The following is a 27,030-nucleotide window of genomic DNA, read 5'->3' as shown; positions in this document are numbered from 1 at the left end:
TCAATGGCAACACATGTCGCTAGATTTAAGTATGCAATGTCATGATTTAACACATACGTCAAGTTATTCTACTGACATCAAGCTTCAAAGCTATATATGAATTTACGAAATTTTACGAAAGTAATACCATCGTAGATATAACTCTTTGGAAATGTCAAGTTTCGTACCTGAAAACGTATATTTGCTGCACGCATTGTTTGTCTTTTTTCATCAAGATCAAGAGAATAAAGCCGCTAGTAATCATCATTAGCTGATAAAATATCACGGTGTGCACGTTCTAATATAAAAAACATATGAGGCGTCCTTTCGAAAATTCACAAGTGGTGATTACGATGTGCAAGATAAAGAACGTTCTGATGGACCGAGAAAATTTCAAGATGCGAAACTGCAAGAGTTATTGAATGAAGACCCAACCCAAACTCAAAGACAATTAGCAGAATTGTCAAATTTGGGCCAAGAAACGATTGTCTCCAGATTACGAGCAATGAGCAAAGTTCAAATGATAGGATAGGTGCCGCATCGATTGAATGACGGCAATTGGAAAATCGAAAAATCGTCTGTAAAATTCTCTGTAAAGAAAGTGCAATCGGAAGTCATTTTTGGATCGAATAGTGGTGGGTGATTTACTTTGAAAACCCTAAGTGCCAAAAATTATGGTTGTCACGTGGCGAAGTCGGCCGCTCGATACCAAGGCCAAAAAGTTTGATAGGACCCTGGTGAAACACGTGATCGCTATTGACAACAAAAGATCAATTCGAACCATGTATTTATCGAAGAACGTCCAAAATGGACCCAAAGTTACGGTAAAGTAGTTTTACAGTACAATAACACTCCGTCTCATAAAGCAAAACCTGTCAAGCAAGCATTCAAAACACTTGGATAGGACATATTTTCACACCGGCCGTACTCTCCGGATTTTGCTCCACCCGACTATCAACTTTTTGCATTAATAGGACACACGCTTGCAGAGCAGCACTTTGACAATTTTGAAAAAGTTAGAAAATAGGTCGATGAATGGTTTTGCTCAAAAGATAAACAGTTTTATTGGGGTGACATCCAAATATTGGCTGAAAGGTGGACAAGTTGTATATAATCAAATGACCAATACTTTGAATACATAAATTCTTTCCATTTTCTTGAAAATTATGCAGTTCTTTTTTCGAAAAATCCGGTAATGACTTAAATTCCAGTAAATCTGCTATATAGTACCCTTGCAATTATTTCATTATTCCCAACAGTGCTGTAATACAATGCTGGAAATGAAATATCAGATAAATATGTCTATTTTCGTAGATCTACAGATCAGATCAAGCAAGTTGTTGAATTTAATTACGGTGTTAACGATTTTTCAAATAAATTCGTCAAGTTTCTTTACGACCTCGCAGTTCCGAAAGGACCTTCGACTTCCAACCAGCCCGACGCTTGTCAAAAACCGAATCCCAAGCTACCGATCCATTTATTTCGAAATCGGTGAAAGAAAGAGAGAGCACGAGAAACACAACAACAACTACAACAACAACGACGACGAGCGAAAACCTCCCGCGTCACACCATATATCAGGCTCTACGGTCCCACCATTAAGATGCGAGATAAAGAGGCCGACAAGGAACGAAACTCACTGACTAATAGCTTTCCCGAATTGTGACAGGCGTCCTTTATAAAATAAATCCCATCATAAGGGCCGCCATCGAAGCCACGGATTGTTTTTTGTCTTTTTGGGAACGACCGAGAACAGTTATTTATTGTGTCGAAAAATGGTGTGAAATTTGGTGTGAAAATATTTTCGGGTACGCTCATTTTGTGGGCGTTGAGGTACCCGGCTCGGATTGAGCTGTTTCGCGGGTGCTCGAGGGTGAAGTACCTGAGGGTGCAAGCGCCACCCAAGGGGTGGAAACTTGACAGTTTCGGAATAGTGCTTCACGCCGTTCTTGAGAATGTTATAAAAACCAATAAAAGGGCGAATAAAAGTTCCTGGGTACAATAGGGCGTTTATAGTGTTATAGGATGAATAGCTGTAGGTGTAGTAGGTAGTATTATTTATCAATGAACTCTTGAATCGGTCCTTTTTATTAATCAGTATACAAACTTATATTGTATTCATAATAGTCTCAATAAGGATTATTTTTTGCCATCATTCTGTTGAAATAATACAATATTCTAAAACAAAGTTCGAAGAAGGTGTCGTACTGCTTCCCATTCCAGTCCTATTTCTTCAGCAAAATTAGTTCGATATTCTGATTTACAACTCTCGATTCTTCTTCGAAAAGTATCAGCCTAAAAATGTCCCTATATCGGACAAAAATATATCGGCGGAAATCGATATTTTTTTGACCTGAGCGTGCAAGCGCCACCCAGGGGGTGGAAACTTGACAGTTTCAGAATACTGCTCACCTCATTCATAAATAGATTATAAAAACCAATAAAACGGCGAATAAAAGTTCCTGGGTATAATAGGGCGTTTATAGTGTTATTGGATGTATAGCTGTAGCTGTAGTAGGTAGTATTATTTATCAATGAATTCTTGAGTCAATCGGTAGGTGGGAACTTACTCATATCGTTCTTTTTTAATTTATGTAATATATTCAAAGATCCCAATCTATATATTAATAACCCAAAAACATTGAAACTTTATATAATTATATATTTATATACAAATAGAACACGTATTTAAAACAAACATATATTTAAATTATACTGATTATCCCAGTCTCTGGTGTAATAATGTATATGTATTAACACTGCTGTTTTTATATTAAACTACAATACACAATGTCCAATGGTTTGATTGTTTTGTGTCTGTGTCCTGTTCTGATGATATCCAAGAGTTGTATTATTTCGAGATTGATATGAGAATGGAGTTTGACTTCATTTATCCTTGCAATTCTCTTGATTTCCTAAGTGACAGTCGGTATCTGAATGTCTCGATGTTAGTAATTAGTCCTGTAGTATTTGAATGCACCTAGAATACTTCTTAAAACCTTGTTCTTGAAAATGTTTATTGTATTTATATTGAATTTCGCCGAATATACCCATAATTGGATTCCATTTGTCAGTATCTGCTTATATAATAGCAATTTATTATGTGGTGATAATTGTGATTAATGAATATATTTTCCCATATTTTATTTCCAGTTATTTCCTTTTCTTTAGGCTTCTTCCAGCGAAATTTTGCATCAAGATTAATTCCGAGATACTTACCGTTGTTACTTTTCGATATTTTTTCATAAAAATTTAATAATTCAATTTCTTAAACATTATAAAAAACCATTTAATTATTTTTAATAAACCTTTCAAATTGTTACTTAATTTTGAAGGTTTAGTGTAGTTTCGTACTTAATTTTAAACGGGCTTAAACTTTAAGGGTTTATTAAATTTATTAATATATTGCAGAAAATTATCGATTGTGCTTGTGTGGTCTGATTATACGTGAACTGCATATGCACAGATTTACTCTCGGGATATATTTTTATTTTCTAAGTCTGTGTTCTAATATTTAAATTGTCACTTGCAATGTTGTAATTTTATACTTCCTCCACTATCGTCTTATGAAAAATAACAATACATAATGACACAAAATATGTTCAATTTCTTTTATGACTTACTGCAGATCTATTTGCAGCATCTCGTCTACGTCAGAAGTTGAACAATAAAAATTATATCAACAATCATAAAACATTGTTAAACAATAACAGATCTAATTAGATATCGTAATATTATGTCAGTTTGTTTATGCCAGCGGAGTTATTATAGGAAGAAAAAATCCACCGTCGCCATTTCTATTACGTAAATAGCCCAAAGTTTCGATTCCGTGGCACCAGAAGAAGGTTGTAATTGTTGAGAGCGATTCAGCAAATTATTTTAGTTCCTGTTGCTTGGTCGCAGGATCACCGTTTTTCCCCATTGCGTCAAAACTGTAACTTTCTTTGTTGCTGTATTATTAATTTTTTTTTTTGATAGGTCACACATTCTTAAAATAGACATTTATTGTAATCTTAATATTTTTGGTTTCAATTTTTATTTTTATATTAAACATTTCAAAAAATACACTCTACAGGAGACAAAATAAAATAAACAGCGCGTATAATATTGTTTAAAGATTATCAGTTAATCTTACTATCGAGAGTATTTCTTGGTTGTTATTGATACATAATGTTATAATATGATTTAACATCGAATAATTTTAACAAATTTTATTGCGGAATTTCTGTTATTTCCAAAGGTGGAAACTTGGAAAATAATTGGAAATTCCGTGAGATATATATTTAGATTTTTAAATTTTTATTCGGCATATTTTTTTCTATTTAGTTTTTAGCCCTATGTGTATTAATATTACAAGAATATGCATAAACATGAAAAAAAGATTAAATTAAGTTAAATGCTGATAAAGTTAAATTAATTACATTTTCCCATTGTGTGAAAAGTGCAACTTTTTTTGTTGCTGCATTATTATTTTTTTTTTGGATGGGTCACACATTATTAAAATAGACCTTTATTGTAATCTTAATAGATTATCAGTTAATTTTACTATCGAGATCATTGATTTTTAATTTCAACGGTTGTCTACTTGATTTAAATATCTTGGCTGTATAATTAATAGTGATATAAATAAATTAATTTGGTCCTTTTTCTTATTTACTTTTCACCATTTATTGCTGAAAAAACAAATTTATATTGTATTCAAAATTATAACACAAACTACTACTCCATACCATCATTCTGTTAATATAAAAAAGTGTAGATATTTTCAAAATAACGATATATCCGCGATCACAAAACATCGATATAAAATGACACGAAATTCACCTGATATCCGGGGAAGAAATGTCAAAACAAAAGTTCGATACATCTCATCAACTTTTTCTCGCTCCCATATCTATATCGACCCAAAAAGGATCGATAGGTCGGACAAAAATATGTCGGCGAAAAACAATCTATACAGGAAGATTCTTCATAACCTTTTGAAATTCCACCATTTTACTTGTATTTGATGTGTTTTGTATTAATGGTAATTTCACACTCTACAATAATATCTTCATTTTATACAGTTATCCTATATTAATTATATACAAATGTTTGAGAAATATATTTAGCTATCCATGTTTTACGAAAATTAATATCATTGAACTTGAAAAATTTAACTGAAAATAAAACTAAATTTGTATAATGTGATTCTTCTTATGTTGCTCAAATTTTCTAATATACGTTTCTCCTTTAGTAAATTCTTCACTAAACTGAAAATAATATAAATAAATGTTTTTAACTGAGGTCTTGAAAACATTAACGAAAACGAATGAAATAAAATAATGTTTATGTCAAATATGGCGTATTTCAATATCAAAGGCACAGCATCGGTATAACAGCATCGGTATGATCGATTATGTACATTCACATGTTATTAATGTTTTTCTTTTGAATTTGCTTTCGTCAGACCACCAATGTGTCCCTAATATTTCTTGCATGTTTGGAATCTTCTAGTCTAATTTAATATTTTTTTTCTAGTAGCATTTATGTACTTATTATATATACGCACTGTAGTACATATTCCAAACATGTAAAATAATATCCCCAACAATGTCAATATTCATACTATATTTTTATTTAAATGTACATACTGTCACTTGTTTTTTAGTAATCAGTAGGAACAGTGAAACTACTATTGATATATACTAATTTAATATACACTAGCAGTGTTAAATAAGATTTTCCATTATCTACCAATAAGTGTATGTATTTTTTTTATATTGTCACATATCGAATATATTATAAATTAGTTCTTTTTCATAATGCATTTTACACCATTAACACATACTTACTGGGATTAATACATATTCATAAACTCAATTTGTCGTTAATCAGCTTAAAACAACTAGTGTTTGGTTATTTTTATAAAGTTTTTTCAATATTTATGAACTGTTCAGAACCATATATAAAAAATTTACAAGCATGTGGAATCATAACCAAAGATTTAGTAGAGTTCACTTTCACAAATATTTTTCACTTTTCTGTAGTCTTTTGTCAACCGGGTATAGTTTGTAGACTGATTCAGTTACAGTGGTTTATTTTTTTATTCGAAAGAGCTCACTTCCGATATGATCCCATTGTGTGTGATCTAAGTCAGGATCTGTTGGGGAAGGGAGGAAAATTGAGGGACAACCTCAAATTTCAAAGGCGCATACAAAGTTTTTACATATCTGTATCTAAAATAATCAGATGGATAATTTGGATATAATGTTATACTGAGCTGACGTTACGGAAAATCGGAAGTCGTTCAGTACAAAAGCCATTGTTTGCTTTTTAAGAACAAACAATATCCTATGAGAAGCCGTAGAAATGTAGTAGGCAGCTGCTTCTATGGTGTAACGGTTAGACCCTTCAGCTCACATGCGGAGGTCGCAGATTCGATACTTTTTGTTGTTGTTCTAGTTTGGTTAGGACATTTCTCAAATCTCTTAGGCTATCTAGTGAACTCCGAAAGCCTGAAACATTCCTTATTTTCAATTATTGTTTTTTCATTCCTATTTTTGCTTATACGGGCTGCACCTTTACTTGGCCTACTCATTGCTCAATATTTAATAAGTATATAACACTGTGAAGAAAAAAATAATATATTTTTAACATAAAATTGAACCGACGTCAAAAAATAAATAAGGTAAAAAATATTGAAAATTAGACCTTTAACACAAAAAAAAAACGTTTTAAAATATATCTTTAAATATATCTACAACATAACAGTTGAAATAACTAAATAAAAATAAACAAACACCTTATATTACCAATCTACTGCACATATTTTATATACTACTATAAAAAATATTTAGCATAATATCTCCCTAAACCTATTTGTCTATTTACAATATTATTTTAACTACTACCAACTGATCACTTTGAAGACGGTACCGAGTCCAAACAATACAAAAATAGCCAGCTTGGTGGCACAGTGGTAAAGGCGATGGGATAGTCCTCCTACTGTTGCGATAGCCGCGGGTTCGAATCCTGCTGGGGCATGGTCGTAAATTTATGATTGTGATTGTTTAAAATTTGTAAATGTTCTAGGCAAGAGTGTAAAATCCGACAAGGGAAATGATCCCAGTCACGCCAGTAACCAGGCTGGGTAAGACCGGATGGATATCTTCTGGGATGATTTCTAAAGTTCACTCATTCACCAGTCGGTAGGCTTTAATGCTGAGGACCGTGGTTCGGAGCCCACGTTAAACTGTAGGTCCAGTCCATATAAACCCAGACTTTGTAAAAGGAGACTTTAAAATATGTAAAAAAATACAAAAATAATAATAAAATTTTATGACGTATACACAAAATTAAATTACGAACAAAACAAGTCTAATTTGTAACTTGTTTTTGTGTTAAAAATCTAAGTTTGATTATTTTTTACCTTTTAGTGAGAAATAAATAAGGAAATTTTTTGAAGTCGGTTCAATTTTTTTATTAAAAATATTTAATTGAGTTTACCAGTGAATACCCAAACTGTCTCTGGCACATTTTCTTACTATATGTTTATTTATTTTTTAAACCGCAAAAACGTATTTACGTTTCCTCTTGATTCCTGATAACAATCGTTAGACTATTTTCACGGAACTGTGACTAATCCAGTTCTAAAATAATATTTTCATCCAGATGTAGCCAAAACTAAATGACACCTAAAAATTACTACGTTCCATTATTCGGGGACATTATGTTATGACACATAACAATTCGCTGTACTAATTTAGTCTAATTTAGGTCCACTTAAACATCTCCAGCGTTATATGATTTATCTCCGAGGCGTAAATGATAGTAAACAAATTGAACGTCGCAGATCAGATTTTGTTTTACATGCGCTTTTTTTCGGAATTTAATTTTTTTGAGATACCAACGTAATGTCTCTATTAAAAATAAATTAATACTAGTTTTTATAGTACTTGGGTTTTTTATTGCTTTAGTTATATGACGCGATATTACTAACAGATTAATACATAATAACTTTTATATCGGCGCGGCTTATTTAGATCAGTATTTGCGTCAAAGAAAATCTGCGGACTGCAATTTTATCAACAATTTAACCACGTTTTATCAACAAATTAGTAAAAAAATAATTATAACATATTATCTTGAAAAAAATGTCTATTATTTTAAAATCCTGCAGATATGATTATTTTTTAACCCATTATTATATACCCAAAATTATTTACTTTATATTTTATAATAAAATTCTCCTATTTTTTACTGTGGCAGACTTAAGAAGTCTATTATTGAGTGTATAAAAATATAAATAAATCGTTCCTTCAACAAAACAAGCAATGTACGTAATAAAATTTTAAATGTATTTATTATTAAAACATGTCATCTAGATCTACCATTAATTTACTGTTAACAATTACTACTACAATTTACACACTATAGTATCCAGCTATCCAACGACGATCTACAGTTCCGTTCCCACACCTTATACTCCTTCACTCACGTGCTATCAATCAAGTTCCCAGGTTTTAGCCCTCTTTAGTCTGCGAACAGAGTGTCATCCTCGCAGTAGCTGAAGTATTATTAAAACATGTCATCTAGATCTACCATTAATTTACTGTTAACAATTACTACTACAATTTACACACTATAGTATCCAGCTATCCAACGACGATCTACAGTTCCGTTCCCACACCTTATACTCCTTCACTCACGTGCTATCAATCAAGTTCCCAGGTTTTAGCCCTCTTTAGTCTGCGAACAGAGTGTCATCCTCGCAGTAGCTGAAGTGCTTCTGTGTTTTCATGGACGTGTAGCCTAGCTTCGTGTTTTCCAGCGAACATTTTAGTTTCTTCCTTGACTGTAAGAATTTCCAGGTCACCGGAAATCCTGCAAATCTTCATTGCGTACATATCAAGTTGGGTCCACTGCGTTACACAATAGCTTGTTTATACCTAAATTTTCTTTACGTTACTATCATGTAGCCATATTGGTTTGAACACCTGATCCTGAAGGAGCCAATATATATGTTTATATTTTATCCTAACATTGGTTCTTTGACATCCACTTTCTATTTTAATTTGACATCTACTGTCATGCCTAAATATTTAGCGCTTTTTACGTGTGGTACTATATCACTATTCAATTTCAAGACTGATTGGTTGTTTAGTTTCTTGTTGGTGAAATTAAGAGGAACAGAGGAACTTTTTATGGATACTTCTTGGTTTTTGACCACAGCTAGCAATGCTGTATCATCCGTAAATGTAGCTATCAAAATTTCTTTAAGTTTTGGCATATCGCTAGTATAAACCAGATAAAGGATAGATCCTAGCACAGCGTCGTATTGATTTTAGTTCAGAATATTCTTCTTCTTGTTTAATTCTGAGGATTTTATTGGAATGTTCAAAACCACCAGATTTGCTAGTTAAGTTATATAATAGTTGTTTACAATTGTAGTTTGCATTTTCAATAATATCACCTTTCAAAGTAATACAAGTTCTAAATGGTATCTTATTATTAGATCTTTAAGTCAAGAAAAATGATTGGGAATGTTTAAAAATAAAATTTAAATTTAAAAATAAACATAATATTAATAATATATTTAATAATAATAATAATGTAATTAAAATTTCAAATTTAAAAATAAAAATAAGAAAATCCCTGACAAATTATGTTAATTGTAGTTTGATTGAATAATATTGTTCACTTATATATTATAAGTTCACTTATAATTTCTTTTTCTAGACAGTATCAGTTTAAGTTAAGTATGTCAACATTACATAAAACTGTTTTAACAGCTTATTAATAAATACATTATAATCCGTTTATTATTTAATAAAACACAGTTGGATTTTGCTACAAAGCCGGTATGATTGAAGGAGAGAGTGAGACAAATCGTGTGATTAATAGCAGACAGTTTCACGTGGATCTTTTAAATGAAAAGTGGGTCAGAAAACAAAAAAGCCAAGGTCGTCGTGCCATGCGAATTCTTCCAGTAACATTACGGTTTCCGGACTAAATATTTTCCGTGTATTTCATACGAACAGTCGCAATTTACTCGAATAACCTGATATACACTTAGTCAGAATCATGATGAGAAAGTATCTTGTACTATTTGGAATATTTTTATGGAATGGATTAAAAAAATATAATATTTTTGTAATCTCTAATTAGAGTTATATCTTTTTTAATTCTTTCAGAAAATCAATATCTGCCCTGTGGGCAATAAGTGCTTTTGAATTATTTGTATCTTATAATTTGAATTATAGTTGGGCCTTGCATGTATTCTGATCATGTTTTTCATTTTAAAAAGGGATACATTGAGAAAAATTGATACAGTATATATTAATAAAAATATTATTCCATAACTTCTTCACATTTTTCTGATAACTTGGCAATAGCTTGTGGAAAAAAGGATATTGGTTTCTTCAGCAATTCTAAACTATATGTTAGCAAATTCATGTGACCGTCTATATTCATGGGGCTAACCAATCACAATTTGCACTTGGGATTATCGTATATGTTAAAAATAACTTTGTTTTAAGATTTTGAATTTTACTCGTCGCGTGTAAATGTCTGCAAATAGCTGATTCATAAAGTGCTAACCCGTCTCAAACTCTTTGAGAGTTTGTGCTTGGTGTGGGTATACAACAAATCAGGCTAATCATTATCTTAGAGCTTTGTCGGTTCTCTTCTTCATTGGCTTCAAAATCACCACTTTCAAATCGTTGCGATTAAAACTAACAATTGGAATATGATGGGGCAGCATCGCCATAACCTTCTAAAAGTATTTGACGGGCTTCAGGAAGTGGACTCTTTCATATCAAACAACATGATATACAAAACCAAAATCAGTTCAGTGCTACTACTACCCCACAGGTGAATACCACAAATTCAGTTAGGGCGAATGTCTTTTTATAGAAATACTTTCTATTATCTAGGAATACTTTCTATTATCTAGGAAAATCTTCTAATAATTATATAAAAGTGCTGCGGTTTAGATTCAATTTTTTATATTTTTTGAATGTGCTTCATCCAAGTTAAACCCATAAGATCCAAATATATTTGAAGATATTCGACATACTCTGTTTTTTCTTTGCTACCAACTGATAATTTCAATATTTACTGCCGGACATGTCCTTATGCACACAATAAACACTGTGTGGGTATATTATGTCTCATTTGCTTTAATGCACAATAGTTTCAATTACAATGGATAGTTAGATCAATTTTAATTCTTTAATTTTAATTAATTTTTTCTAAAGCTGATATTCATTATACATTGTATATTGCTACAATAGTGATTCTTGCGGTTGATGTATAGCACTATGTAAGAGGTCGAAGAACATATAATGGAGCAAGAACGATGCTCTGTTGAATATTCAAACATATTTGATGTAGTTCAATATATTCCTTACATTTATTTATAATAAACTATATAAGATAATGGAGGAGTATCTTTAGCTTCACTTTTAGTCCAATATATTACACTTTGTTGAAGACTAGACGTGCATTGAGAAATATAATTTTGTTCAGCATTTCAATTTTAGTTTATTTGGTACCAATCTGTATGCTTGTTCGATTGGTACATGCTTATTACGAAAACCAATTGATGATTTGGAATCAGATTCCAATATTTCAGACTGGAATGAAAGAGGAATGAATTACTTAACATAAAATTAGAGAAAACTTTTCCTTTGCGGATTCCGACCTTCTGGAAGTATTATTATTTAGATTAATTTATTATTGAATTTTTGGAAATTTAATATTTCTTAATGCTTTCTTAAGTAAATAATTCGTTGGATCAATTACTGGCTTTGAATTTGAGGTTTCCTCATTTATCTTGAATTTCTTGGTTTTGATCCCCATTGTTTACCGCTTTTGTTACTTTGATTAATTTCGTTATTAAAATTAAACATTATCCTAACTAAATAAATTATCACTAACTTAATATCATAGAATAATTTGATTGAACAGTGAACTGCACTTACATCAGTTGTTATAAAATAATTATATATTGGCACGAATTATAAGAATAATTATGTCATAATAACACCGGTTCCAAATTTAACCGACCAATTGTTTCATCTTCCGGATCAAAGTTTGCAATTGTCATCACCGTTCTTGCTCCAATTTGAATAATGGTTTCCTGCCAAGTGAACTAATTACGCCGAATTATTACCAAGAACCGCAAGAGTCCACTCTTGAAATAGCGACAAGACGTAAGTCCTGATTCAGCTTCTTTTCTTAAGTTTTCTTGAATTCCTTGGTTTTGTTCGTTATTTTAGCTCTTGTTGTTTTTTGTTGTTTAAAATAGTTTAGTATAAAATACCGGGTGATATACTAATTAATATACATATGCTCTAACTTTCAGATATTGTATGAATGCGGACCTAAGTCTGCGAAAAACCAGGTTCTTAACCCGAGATATTCCCTACCCACACCTGAACTACTTGATCTTAAGGTCCTCATATATCAATTGAATCTAACTGATTGATTTTGTCTAGTACCATGAAAGATATGATGGACATCATAATTTGTTATAGAGGTCTGGGTCAGAGCTTCATTAATTTAATAACTCAAATTTTTACTCTATATCAACTTGTATCAAAGGATGGTTCAACTGAAAAAGAAAAAGTCTAGACCGTACTATTACTAGTAATAATTGTTTTGCTATTTTGTAAATGCCAATGCAATACAGCTCTTAAAAGGCTGATATATTAATAATTTTTGTTAGTAGTCTCGTTAATTTTCTGAAATTAATGCAGCACATCTAGATACATCCTCCAGCATTTTATAGTTATATTATCTTCACCTAACACTTTACTAATCATTTATACCAAGTTCAAATCTTATTTCTCAGATTTTTTAGTTCTAATCAATTTATATCATTATTAAAATATTAATATATCAAAACACAACATCATTGGACAGTTTTTATTGGTTAGTTTAGTAGTTGGAGTGATCAAGCCAACAGAAAGATAATCATACTGCTTCTGTGACTACCCTTAAGCAAAAGAATAAAATCTGACAAAGAAAACTGCCCCAGTCAAGCCAGTAGTCAGGCTGGTTAAGATTGAATATCCTCTGAGTCTATAAATAGGTCACGCCAGTGAGTAGGGTTAATACCGTGGACCGTTGTTCGGAACCCACGTAAAGTTATAGATTCAGTTCAATCACTGGTTAGTAATACGCTAACTCTCAAATATTTCAGAAAAGGAATTTTTTTAGATAATAAAAAAATAATCAATGTAAATTAATCTTTACCTATATACGTGATTACTCAACGTATTTACATTAATATATAGGTCATTTTAACAAAAAATTAGGAACAGGATACATATCAAATAGTAGAATCTGTCACAAGAGTTTTGATAAAGTGTTTTGTCTCATTCACCCATTGACTAACTATGAATTATCAATGCTGTTATTATTATAGGTGCCACAATGAGATTACAAACAATCGAGTATCGAATAACACTTAAAATAATAAATCCGGCATTGAAGAGGTTCTTAGTTGTTTGCAAGGGAACATCTAAAAATATTTATACAAAATAATCCTTCAGTTTTTAATTATGTTTGCTTTATTAATCAGAAATCACGCTATTTTTTACGTTTTACATCAAAACCAGTAAAATTTTATGTTTATTTTCGCGGGATATCCTCTATTGCAATTTAAACATTTCTAAAAAATGTTTTTTTACATTTTAATAGAAATATTAACTTCTCAAAGGGCAAGATTAATCAAATTTCCATCACTTTAGAATAAACGTAATATTAAACCATATATTTATCCAGTTATGGAGATGGTTTGATGGCTGAATAAATTTATTTTAGGATTGTTAAGATCTTTAATTTATTGACGATATTGATATGCTAACAACAAGACATGACGATATGACGATATACTACATCTAAAATTAAAAAAGTATACATATATATATATATGTATATATATATATATATATATATATATATATGCAGCGCCCTGTGATTGATTATAAAAAGTGGATCTACTACAATATTAAGGGCAAAAAAATCAAGTGCAAGCGAAATATTCATAAATATGGCTGTGCATATGGTAGGATCAGCAAGGTATGGTGTATTACGAACTGTCACTGCATATGTCTACCAACGTCACTTGAACAAAAACACACAAGAAATATCAGCAATAGCAGGTAACAATCGCAGAATCATCTTCTTTCTTGACAACGTTGCTTGACGAACGACAGTTTGACTGGAATATTTTATCACACCCAGCATATTAAGCACCTTCTGATTACGACTTAATTACACCTTCTTTAGATTGATTTACTTTGGCTTGGCTATCGCACAGTTTCGAAATGCTGAAGAAGAACAAAAATGGAGCGATGATTGGATCGTTACCAAACCAAGATAGTTACTTCGACATAATATCGCCATGTTCACATAAAAATGGGAAATAGTTGGAGAAGATGATTGAAAAGTATTTGAATTTACATATATTAAAAAGAGAAAAAATTATCAACATATATAACTAATATTATAATAAAAAATTATTGATATAACAACTGAGCTTACATCAACCACTATAACATAATGAGGTATTGTTATTAATTATAAGAATAATTATGTCATAACAATACCGTTTCCAAATCTAACCGACATAATAGTTTCATCTTCCGGACCAAAGTTTGCAACTGGTCATCTGTGTTCTTGATCCCATTTCGATAGTCGTTTCCTACCAAATGAACTAGTTACGCCAAAAAATTACCAGGAATCGCAGCCGTGTTTCGAGAGTGAAACAACGTCTAGACGTAAGTCCTGATTCAGTCTCTTTATCGGGAATTCTACGCGAGGTAACCGTATCAAAAAATTAATAACCTTAAAAGGAACTGCCAGATTTTGGGTTTGTCTTTTTTTTTTTTGGTGCCGACATTCCATAGCGTCTTTCACACAGGAATCTGTTGTAGCTTTCGAATTGTCGTATTAGTAATACGACGAAACCTAACCGATGACATAATAATCACATTATTAAAATGCATTGCTAATTGCCTAGTTTCCGAGGTCGTTACATTATAGTTTGATAAAATTCTATCATCAATATCGGTGGGGCGTGTGAGCATCGTTATGTTTCAACGTGATAATATTCGATAAGTTTTTGGGAGTATATCGACTCGACTTACAGTGAACATGTTTAATATGAGGCTTATGGAAAATCAGTCCACGTTTCTAACATCTAATATTAAAATTAATATCTAATTATCACGTGTATTCAAAATAACTTTTATTCAAAAAGTAAATTTTAAATTTTATTTTAGTAAATTTTTATTAAAAAAGTAGGAATAACTTTTTACCAATATCCTTTTTTTTATTAATCTCTTCGAATATCGACAATCTGCCCGTGGGTAATAAGTATTGTTATATGATTATTTCCGTTATATAACTATCCTGACATGTAGAAGATCGCTTCAGTAAGTAATCTGCTGTACAACTTGTATTCTAAATCTTTTTCTAGATACTATTCTAACTTATTTTAAAGTATATCATAACTTATTCTAAATACTATTCTAACTTATTCTAGAGATTCACTCTATGTGTCTATTAATCAATTCGTATAGTAGTTTGAGCGTTTGAGCCTACGCACATTTAACTATTTGGCGAGTACACTGGGATGCACTAACAGTCTTTCAGAGTACCTCGCACTAAAACTTCGAATCACACCCGTTATGGTTTCTAAGGGTCGATATCCCCTGAATCAGTTTGTTGTAGACGTAATATTGGGCATCGACGATGACTGGCAACACTTTATTCTGAAACCTCTGAAGGATAAATATGTTATATTTGCCAGTTGTACACCACAGTTCAATACCATAGGTCCCAATGGGTCTGAATATTGACTTATACAGCAAGACCTTGTTATATATTGATAATTTAGATTTACACCCTATCAGCCCATACATTTGGTATAGTTTAAGCGCAAGCTGTTTGCGTTTTGTCACAACATGATTTTTTCATATCAAAATTCATTCCCGGATATTTAACGTTGTCTGCTTGCGGAAATTCATGATTATTCAATTTTACTGAGGGACACGTTCTTCTACAAAGGGTGAATGTCACATGGGTAGATTTTGTCTCATTTGCTTTGATACTGCACGTTTTCAACCACAATTCGATTTTGTTAAGATGAAGTTGGAGGTTTCTTGTGGCTGATATTGATATTCTTGTGACGATAAAACCATTATACCGTCAGTATATGTTGCAACAGTAGTGTTTCTTGAGGTTGGTATGTCAGCTGTATACAATAGATATGACAATGGGCCAAGAACGAATATAACGATTGTATAACGCGAATATATTGGTTGTAGGTCAGTGTATTCGGCACCCTGTTTGACCATAAAATATCTATCTGTGAGGTATGAATTCTCAATTGAAAGTGCGTATGGGGCAAAAACTGTTCCAATTTAACATGCAGTCCAGTGTCCGGTTAATTTGGTTGACTAATCTATATATTTGTTCTGTTGTTCCGTGTTTATTACTAAAAATAATTACATTCCAGTATGATTTAACATCAATTGCTTAGAAACAACTAACTGAATGTCTTAGTTTTCCTCAAACTTTCATGAAATAACTCAAAATATATTTTTTTATCCACTAGAATGAATATGCGGGGAAATGAAACATAATTTCAATTTTATTTAATGATTTAGAAATTTGGTGAACTGTACTTCCAGTTTACTAAACTTTCAGCGATATTTTTATTAGTAGTCTCCTTGAAGTTCCGAAAAACATCAGCAAGCAGTCACCCAGCACATCCAGATTCATCCTCCAGCTTTTTATTTCTCCGTTTAAAGGTTTATAATCTAAAGCCAGTTCTATTATAGCTCTGTCATCTTCACCAAATACTTTACTAATGATTTGTATCAAGTACCAATCTTCTTTCTCTGGTTTTGCAGTTTTGATCAATTTATTACTACTTTTCTTTACTTGGATCAATTTAGAAGCAAGATGAGTGCGGCATAAATAAATCGATATGTATTTTCCAAATTAAAATTAAAATTGATTAACTTCTGCTGAATTCAATAGGAACACTTACACATTTTACAAAAGTTGGTATGGTTTGGTTCTCTTTAATCTTCTGATATCCAATACGTTCTCCAGAAGATATGATTCCATCAACGTTGAGTAATAAACTTTTTTCATATTTTCTGGTGAAATCATGGATATTTTTGTGTATTCGTTTGATTGGATGCGATAAGCATTGGTAATTAATTAAATAATTCTATTTTGACAGCGTTGGATTTTTTGACTAGTCGTTTTGATGATTTAGTACATCCCCATATTTACAAATCAATCTCCTTCACTTTAGATCAAGTTGTATCAAGTTGGTAATATCTTCTTACTAATCAGTGCAGATATTTAATATTGCAATTGATGTGTTCAGCTTTTTGTCTAACGTGATGTTTCTAATTTAATTAATGATTAGTCTGATTCGGTTAGAGAAATTGGGTATCATTAGTGATTTTCTGTATTTTCCAGTCTGTAGTCTATTTATGGATCTTATTTCTTGCCAGTGTCAGTTAGTCATTATTATGAAATAGTATTACTACGTAATATTAATAATGTATACATAACAGATACCTCAATAAAATTGTTGAAAAGTATTCGTCACCATTAAGCATATAATAATGTATACAATCTATTATATTATAAGGATAATATAATATATAATTCAAACGTAAGAAAATTTAATTGTTACCACAGTTTCCGTAGATTTATTATATACATGTGGCAGGAAGTATCATATATCATGTTGTTGCACAATCTAAGGTTATTTTCTTTAACAAATATGCTATTTTATTTTAATTAATGCTTAAATTATGTCAGATCATGCGGTATCCATTTTCCATCATTCGCTTTTTTTAGTTATTCATGTCATTGAGTCATTTTTTATAATTCTTAACCTCTTGCCAACTGCTTCTCAACAGGAACTCAAAGGTGTTCTTACGTTTTCCATGAATCTTTTAAATTAAATTATTTAATATATTTTTTTTTCATTTCAAATATATTTGTACTTTTATATTTATGTAAAAATTAATATAATGAGCGCATAAATTTTCTTTCTTATTTTTTATTTCTGGTCTTGTGAAATACTAGTCCAGCCTCACCATATTTTATCACCATTTTGATGAAAATTATAGTGCTTTAAAACAGTTTATATTTCTAACACGTCAAGAATTATGTTATACATCAAGTACTTTCACTGACATTATTGAAGTTCAAATTGTAATTCAAACTGCTTTACATTATTATTATGATACCATCAACTTATATATTATGGTTGCCTGGTCATGTGATTACTTTTCTTGAAGATTTAAGGTTTATTTCAAAGAAACAAGACAAAGCCGAAAGAAAATAAATGTAGAAATGATAGAATCAGACAATATATTTGTAATAATAATTTTATCTCAAAAGTCAAGGACTATTAGATTTGGAAGGAAACTTTTCAATATTTTATGAAATCTATTATCCAGATCTTTGACTAATTTAAAATATGTGTAAGCTATTAAGACATTAAACAATTACTGTCTCCAATATTAACATGTTTATTAAAATCCTTATTTATCAAAATTTGATAAAAATATTACTGAATGAATTAACTTCTGAATATTTCTTGTAGTGTATTGTTATGAGCGATGAGAAAAAGATATTGGACAACATTACTTATATAGTAGGCCAGAAAATTGCTAGTTGCGGGCTGTAGAAATTAACAGATAAATGAACAATATTTAAGAGATTGGGTGCTACTAATGTTGCTGTATTCACTGGATAATACATGTTAAAAGTATTGACCTCGAAAGAACTTTTATATTTTTCGAAAAAAGACCCATCTTTTGATACATTGTTGTTTTTGTCGTGTCATCGAAAGATTATGAGATTACGTATTTGATCATTTCTCAATTATTATTGCATCACGTAAATCTAAATCCGTGGTACTTTCCAAAAGCATCAATGCTTTATAACGGGGAAATAAAAAGTTTTCAATTTTTACGTCATAACGATGGTTAAAAACCAGGCGAAAATGTTTTAAGGTGAATCCGAAGCGTGGTACAGCTGAATTATGCAAATCTACTTTCAAGAAACCCGATGAAGAGAATTTTAGTCATTGAGGTATTTCATATGACGGATACTTTTGAGAAATTCTGGTTGTCTTCGATGAAAAATCGACGTGTTCAATGGGGTATTATAAAATCGATACTCATCATTTTTGTTTTTGATCAATGATATGACAATTGAAGTCCATAGTCTTGTATAATGATTCATTATGTACTGCTATTCTCAGTAACGCCTTAGGGAAATTGTCATAAGGACATGTTGAATAATATAATTCGAAATATCTTTATAAGTTTGTTAAAATAAATGTATTATATAAAATATATTTCAAAATATTGTGTTACCTGATGTAATTTTTGTATTATTTGTTTCCTTTATAAATTAATATTCCTTAGAAAACCAAGGAAATCCCAAAGTCCAAGAAAAAATAAACTATTAAAATAAACTATTGTCTAATATACTCTTAATTTCTATTTTGTACCCGATTGTCTACATGTGCATCTTGTACTATATTGATAATAAGCATTACCATATAAAAATATAATGATGCTTAATAATATAATAAACGGCTATAAAATACATAATTAAAGACTCAAGATCTCGAAATTTTCGCAAAATTGTTTAAATATTTTGACAGCTAGCACTTTTGAGTTAAAACGAAACAGCATGCCTATGCGTTTTCATTCTTGAACAACAGTAAAAATATTGATAGTTCGGATATTCAGAGTTCCCAAATGGGTGATCTGATGGTGTGCGTGTGATGGTGTTGGTGAAAGTTCATCAATTTCCGATTAGATTGAAAAATTTTGCCAATTACAAGAAGCTTACATGATGCTATTCAATGATCGCTATTCACTGGTGGTGAAACTTACATTTGCTTTAATACACTTTATTTTTGGACGTTCTTTGATGCTGTAATTGGACCTTTGTGTGATGCTAAGGCTGCCGTTTTCTTGGCATATGATTTTATTATACTGTCTTGTGGAACTTTTCAATATATTGGATGTAATGTAGTGTATTCATGTCCTTGTTTTCATTCTCTTGTTCTTGGAGAAGTTTCAAATTGATTATGAAGTGTTGGATTCTATTTCTACCCTAATGGATTATAGAACATTTTTAAGAAGAAAGCATGTATTTATTTATATCTTATAATACCTTATATATGTTATGATTCATTAAAGCATATTGCGATCATTATATAAATTATAACTCATATTATTCCATATATTATTCTAATATATATATATATATATATATATATATATATATATATATTTGCAAAACTATGTCAGCAATTTAGTTAAATTAATTGCGATTTTTGTAATTTTAACATTATATTTCAATGTGTTTAACTTAAAAAAAATTTAAATTAAAAAAAAAAAAACTTAAAATTTTCAGCAACATTCTACTAATAATTAGTATAATTATTTTAGTTACTGTAGATAGCTACTAAATAATACAACTATATTAACAATAATTTTATATTAACACATAAAGTAATAATACATTAAAAATAAAATTGCCAGTAAAATGTCTATGTTAAATCAATACAATAAAAAATATTTACAGTAAAACAATATTTTAAACACTTTTTACAAAATAATAATTTTACTATTAAAATATTGCCTTTTGGTTCGATGGTTATGCATATAAAATCAAGAAATAAATAGTACATAATCACAAATAACACTTTATTACTAGTGTTAATATAAGTGTTGTAATTATTATACCCAATGTATTTCCCTAAAATTATTTTAAATTTTATCATGTAAATAATTTGTTAAAAACTATGGTTTCTCTCAAAACACACAATAAAAGAAAAACAATTGATAAAAATAATAATTTATATATTATTACCATCAAAATAAAAAAAATCAATTATGTCACCAATATTTTGTTAAATTATTTATTATTTCTGTAATTCGAACGATTTATAATCTTTTATAAAACTACAAATTAAATATATTTATACAATCACAAAAATTTTATTAAAATTTCACTAAAATTTTACTTGTTATGCAAAGCTACAGAATATTTCAACTATATTAACAATAATTTTATATCAATATAATAAGTAATAGCTTTTTTTAAGCATATAATATATTAAAAATGATTTCATCAATAAAATATCTATGATAAAGTGAATAAAGTAATGTTTATATTAAAACAATATATCAAACTTTTGTTACAAAATAATAATTTTACTATTAAAACATGCCATATATTTCAGTGGCCATTAACGTAAAATTAAGAAATAAATAATACTTATTTAAAAATATCTGTTACAGCCAGTGTTATTTCCAAAATTATTGACATTAAAATACTGATGTCTTTCAAAAATAAACAATAAAAGAAAATGATCAGATAAAAATAATAATTTACATATTATTACTATCAAAATAAAAAAAATCCATTATGTCAGCAATATTTGGTTAAATTATTTATTATTGCTGTAATTCAAACAATTATAATAAAACTAAAAATTAAATATATTTATACAATCACAAAAATGTTATTAAAATTTCACTAAAATTTTACTTGTTATGCAAAGCTACAGAATAATATAACTATATTAACAATAATTTTATATCAATATAATAAGAAATAGCTTTTTTTAAAACATATAATATATAAAAAATGATTTCGTTAATAAAATATCTATGGTAAAATGAATAAAGTAATGTTTATATTAAAACAATATATCAAACTTTTGTTACAAAATAATAATTTTACTATTAAAACAGTGGCCATTAACGTAAAATTAAGAAATAAATAGTACTTTAAAAATATCTGTTACAGCCAGTGTTATTTCTAAAATTATTTACATTAAAATAATGGTGTCTTTCAAAAATAAACAATAAAAGAAAAGGAACAGATAAAACTAATAATTTACATATTTTTACTATCAAAATAAAAACAGGTTTTTCTAAATTTACTCATTTAAAGACGTTTCCGAGATTTACTCGAAAATTTCGTAGAAAACTACTTGGTAATTCAGTTCTTCCTCAAAATAATTTTAAATTCGTACGCACGATATATAAGCATTCTCGGATATTGGATATAACGGCGGTAATTACCATTTATGTGGGTTAATCATTAAGGAAAAAAAGATTTTTTTAAAAACACTACCGAATAACCGCGTAGCCGCTACTTCCCATTTTAATTCGTTAGAAATCAAACAAGTCAGACATCGCTTCACCGTCAACGCTTTTCTTAAAACTAAGCTCGGGAATATTAAAGTTGCACAACCTGTGGTCCATTCAGATTCTGTTGTCTCTGACGTCAGTTAAAGAGAACTGTACGGTACCACCGATCTTTCCGTCTTCTTCTCAAGCAGGTTAATTAGTCCAGTCAATTTAGCAACTATTTTGATGTGTTTTGTTGAACTATTTCCGGTTCTATTATTTTGGTTCGTTTATATTTTTGAAAAAAAAAACATTTTTTTTACTGTTGATTCCCAGTTGTATTAACAGTTTTAATTTTATATTTTTCTGAACAAATAAAAGGTCCAGTATGCAATAGTGTGGTAGGATATCATGGAATCAGACGATTATATTTAAAATATCCTCCGTTTTACTGACTGCTTTGTGAGTTTGATGAATAAAAAAACTAATATTGCAAAATAAATTGATTTTTTTTTTGATAAATCCTTAATGGCTACTGTCAATGCTCAACTATTTTCGGTTGTATTATGTTTGTTGAAACTAAATCTTTTAATCGTTTTTCGCAGTTTTATTACCTATTTTAATTTCATAATTGCAAATAAAGGGTCCTGTATATAATAGCGTAGGAGGATTCAATGGCAATAGACAATGATTTGTTCTCAAAATATCCTCTAGTTTACTGAATGCTTTGTGAGTTTGGTGATGAATAAAAAAAATTATTTACAAAATAAATCCGAATTATTTCATTTGATAATTGATCAGTGGTAACTGTAAATTTAAAAATAATAGTTAAGCCAATAATACTTCACTCAAATTTATTTTCCATTAATTAATTTGTATTATGTAATACTACAATAAATAATTTAAAGTCCTGGTTAAGCCCTGACAACTAATTTATATTTTAAGATCTTTTTTGTTTTTTTTATCAAATAAAATACTTTTTTTTTTCATAAACACATAAATTCAAAAATATTTTACTGTTTACTTTATAATAAAATACCCAGCTTTTACAGGCCCTTAATATAGAATGTTACTTGAGACTTTGAGATTATTTTTTTCATTTTTACTAATTATTTTTGCATCTGATTTTCCTGTAATATTATATTGAATTTATTATACAATAAAACATATTTTTGAAAGTTACATTTATAATTTAATATATTATATATAGTAATTGTGTTGATAATTAATTTTAAGTTTTAATTTTAAGTACAAATTTATTATTATATAAAATAATTTGTTGTTATATATTTTTTTATTCCCTTTTACAATTAATTGTGATTAATTTTTACTATTTCTCAATATTTTACAACAATAAATTAGAGTAAAATTATGGTTATGTTGCATTTTGCTTAAATGTTTCAAAATTACAATTAAATCAATAAACCATAGTATTTCTATTGATCATGTTATTATTATCAATTAAAATTATAAATCAAAATCAACATGTTAAGCGAAACCGTGGAATAACAATGATCGATATAATTAATATGAGACTAAAAAAAAACAAATCGGTTTTCAGGATCGGATATCTCTTAAATACATATATAAATAAATGATATGGGTATGCGGTTCGCAACTTTTGTATAAGTGGTAGTGGGGAACTTTCATTCATAAAGCCTGGCCACGCCTTCCTTATACACACCTCTACCATAGATATAATTGTATAGCCAGACGTTTGGACATCAGAAGTCAGTCGCGGTATAGGAGGCGCTGAAGCAGCAGTGAATGTCCGTTAGCGAATGTAAACGCTCATAGCGTTACCGAACAGCCGTCAGTCACACACACATACACACACTACACGTTTCCTTCACGGATAATCGTTCTTTGCGGTGTTTTCGTACTACGAGTGCAAAATGGAGTGTAACATGGAAGAGGTTCTCTACAGAGACCAGAGGACTATAAGGACTCGCTTCGTGGACGGACAGAAGCGGCAGCGTGTCGTGTCCGCCGATTTAGGATCGTGGATTGGTGCTAGCGTTCCAAACAAACGGATCTCATCGAATAGTTCCTCGGGTAAACATTGCCATAGTCAGTATTCAAGTTGTGAGAAATTCTACGGTACCACCGACCTCACGGTCGCCCTCACGTCTTTCGGCGTCCGTTCAGTAGCCGTCAGTGGAAAACGATACAAATCCTCATTTTCCTTGTTAAAAAGTAAGTTGTTTATTTTTATTATCATTTTTTAATCGGTCGTAATGCCATTATGCAGAGCTCTCGTCTAACGTCACGTGATTAACTTTAAATATTTTGAATCACCTAGTCGTCTTGGCTGACAACTATGGATGGGATGTCGCTTAACGATTACAAATCATCCGATGACAATTGTTTATGTAATCAGTGGTTTATTTGCTGTCAAAAACCTCAACAATAACAACAATAATAACATCTGTTTATTTCAGTTTCCATGAACTGTTATTTGTTCTTGCGTTATTTCTTCAGTGTGTTTATCGTTAGAATATTAAATTAAGCCACTCGTAATTTGACAATTCACGAAAACAATTGACAATAGATAGTCATAAAATCACATGACTGCAATATTAAATTATTGGATAAAATACGTTGAAGATTTTAATTATCAATAAATTTAATCGCCAGATCATGTAAGAAAGTTAATAGGCCACTTCAGTATATATATATATATATATATATATATATATATATATATATATATATATATATATATATATATATATATATATATATATATATATATATATATATATATATATATATATAGCACTAAAAATTTTAATTGTTAATTATATAGTAATTAACCGAATTCCAATTAGAAGAAACCATTATGCAATTTTCGTTTGAATATTCAAACGATGTGTGTAACTGATATCGGCGTTGAATTGCGATAGTTATGATGATTATTCGCCATAAGTTGTGGTAAAAATACCGACAGTAAAAAAATACCAAATCCCGACTGGGATATTTAAAACATATTTCGAACTGTCGGACCATCGTAGCCGGGCCGGCCTATCGAATGCTAACGTATTTCATTCTACGGATGCCTTGTCATCCCCAATTCTAGAGAATTTTCAACTAATTCCACGTATGGCGTAGCCTCGTCCTCATTGGCCACTTGTTGCACGGCGACGACCAAGTCTCCGCCTCCATTAATTCTTTCTGAGCTTATGGTCTAACTGATGGTTATATGTACACACGTTTGGCAAAGTTTCACTCGGGTTCCCGTTGTAAAGGTGAAAATTTAATCGATTTTTCACAGAGATCGTTTCGTACGCGCGCAATCCGTTCCCTTTAAATCGACAACAGTCGGTATCAATCAATTCTTTAATTGCAAATCGTTCAATAGATATATAGTTTTGTTTTGTTTTTGTTTTCTTAATTCACACTCACATCGTTTTAATTATATCTTGTATTTAAATTGTTCTAATTAAACAAAACAACTATATATTTTAGTTGCAACTAGATGTCGTATTTGATGTAGTTCCTTTTCGACATCTTTTTACTCTTGTCATCTTCTATAAAATATTTATTATGTTAAATATTTACGAAATTTAAAATATTACGTTTACAAATAACAAATATTTCCTTAAAAATTTAAATTAATTAATTTTCCTTCATATCTTTGTAAAATCACTTCAAGAGATATATTATATATCAACAGAAATTTTTATTTAAAATAAACCTTAAGGGATTTGCATCAAATTTATCACAATTAAATGTTCAGCAGATCGATTTTAAGTCACTTTCTTTCTTCAACAACAATCAGAACCACATAAAAATCAATTAGTATAGTAACATGATACTGAAAAACAGGTGACATGAAGCAAATCTTTATACAGAAAATAGTTTTTTTTTCATTGAGGATATCAGTACAATTTTTCTTTAAAATCTTGCTCCATAATAAGTTTTGTGTACCATTTTGTTTATCATTTATGTTTATTTCTTTTTTTATATCATCAAAGGGAAACTATCTTTTTTAGTGAGAGTTTACAATCTGAATAATATAGTAACGTGATATTAAAAAACTTGCTTAAGTTCACTACTCGTGACGTGAATAAAGTTTTTATATAGAGAATATTTTTTGCTAATTGACGATATCAATCAGCATCATTTTTCTTTGAAATCTTCCTACTCCTTCAGAACTTCAATAATTTTTCATTCACCTTATTTTTGAATCATAAAAAACTAGATTTTATATCTGGATTAGTTTTATATATCATCTTGCTTGTATTTTATGTTTATTTCAGTTATTTAATATATTCATAAGCAAATTATCTTTTTATTGAGTGTTTTTACTAAAAGTCTTACGTCTCTTTGATCAAAAGTTTTACCCAAGAGTCACCAAATTATTTGCTATTTGCCAAAGTATTGTTATTTTATAGCTTTGTCATTAATGGTCCAATTATAGAAAAATACTAGATAAAAGAATAAAAGATTTTCCTTACAGACATGTTCAGTTAATTTAACAAATACGCGTTTAACAACATCGAATCATCCAGCCGACTGACAACTGACCATCCATAAATAACTAGCACAGTTTTGTGTACCATTTTTATCGCAATTTGATGCTATAAAATAAAATTACCGCAAGTATAAAGGCACCGTTACTACAGCGTACTGCCTTACCGACGGTACAATGGAACCTGAAAAAAAAAACATAATTAAATTACAAAAAAAAGAACGTCAAATGTCCCAGTCAGGATAGTTGAGATTGTACCTGAGATCAATTTTAGAAAAATGCCACAGAAATGTGGTAAATAGACGGGTATTAGAGTAATTATAGAGCATTAACACTTAAAGTTAAACGTTCTTAAGTACTGGAGTCGTCTTGGAGACGGTCAGA

At 29.9% G+C, this 27,030-nt stretch overlaps 1 protein-coding gene across 3 annotated transcripts in view; it reads left to right on the top strand.

Moving 5' to 3' along the window:
• The window catches only part of LOC143195203 (uncharacterized), a 45,466-nt gene that overhangs the window by 5,602 nt on the left and 12,834 nt on the right, over window positions 1-27,030 (top strand). For 2 of the 3 annotated variants that reach the window (XM_076402171.1, XM_076402170.1), the window contains exon 1: window positions 23,917-24,368. The exons of the other annotated variant lie outside the window; for it this stretch is intronic. In XM_076402171.1, coding sequence (XP_076258286.1) covers window positions 24,068-24,368 — 301 coding nt within the window. In that variant the 5' untranslated portion in view covers window positions 23,917-24,067. Of the gene's footprint in view, window positions 1-23,916; window positions 24,369-27,030 lie in introns of those variants that run through there. 3 annotated transcript variants of the gene reach the window in all.

Source organism: Rhynchophorus ferrugineus, unplaced genomic scaffold (assembly GCF_030347505.1).
Source record: "Rhynchophorus ferrugineus isolate W39M unplaced genomic scaffold, kcgeb_rfMv2 rfM4, whole genome shotgun sequence".
Taxonomy (NCBI): Eukaryota; Metazoa; Arthropoda; class Insecta; order Coleoptera; family Curculionidae; genus Rhynchophorus; species Rhynchophorus ferrugineus.
The sequence above is the reverse complement of the archived record's forward strand: the minus strand, read 5'-3'. Positions and strand labels throughout refer to the sequence as shown.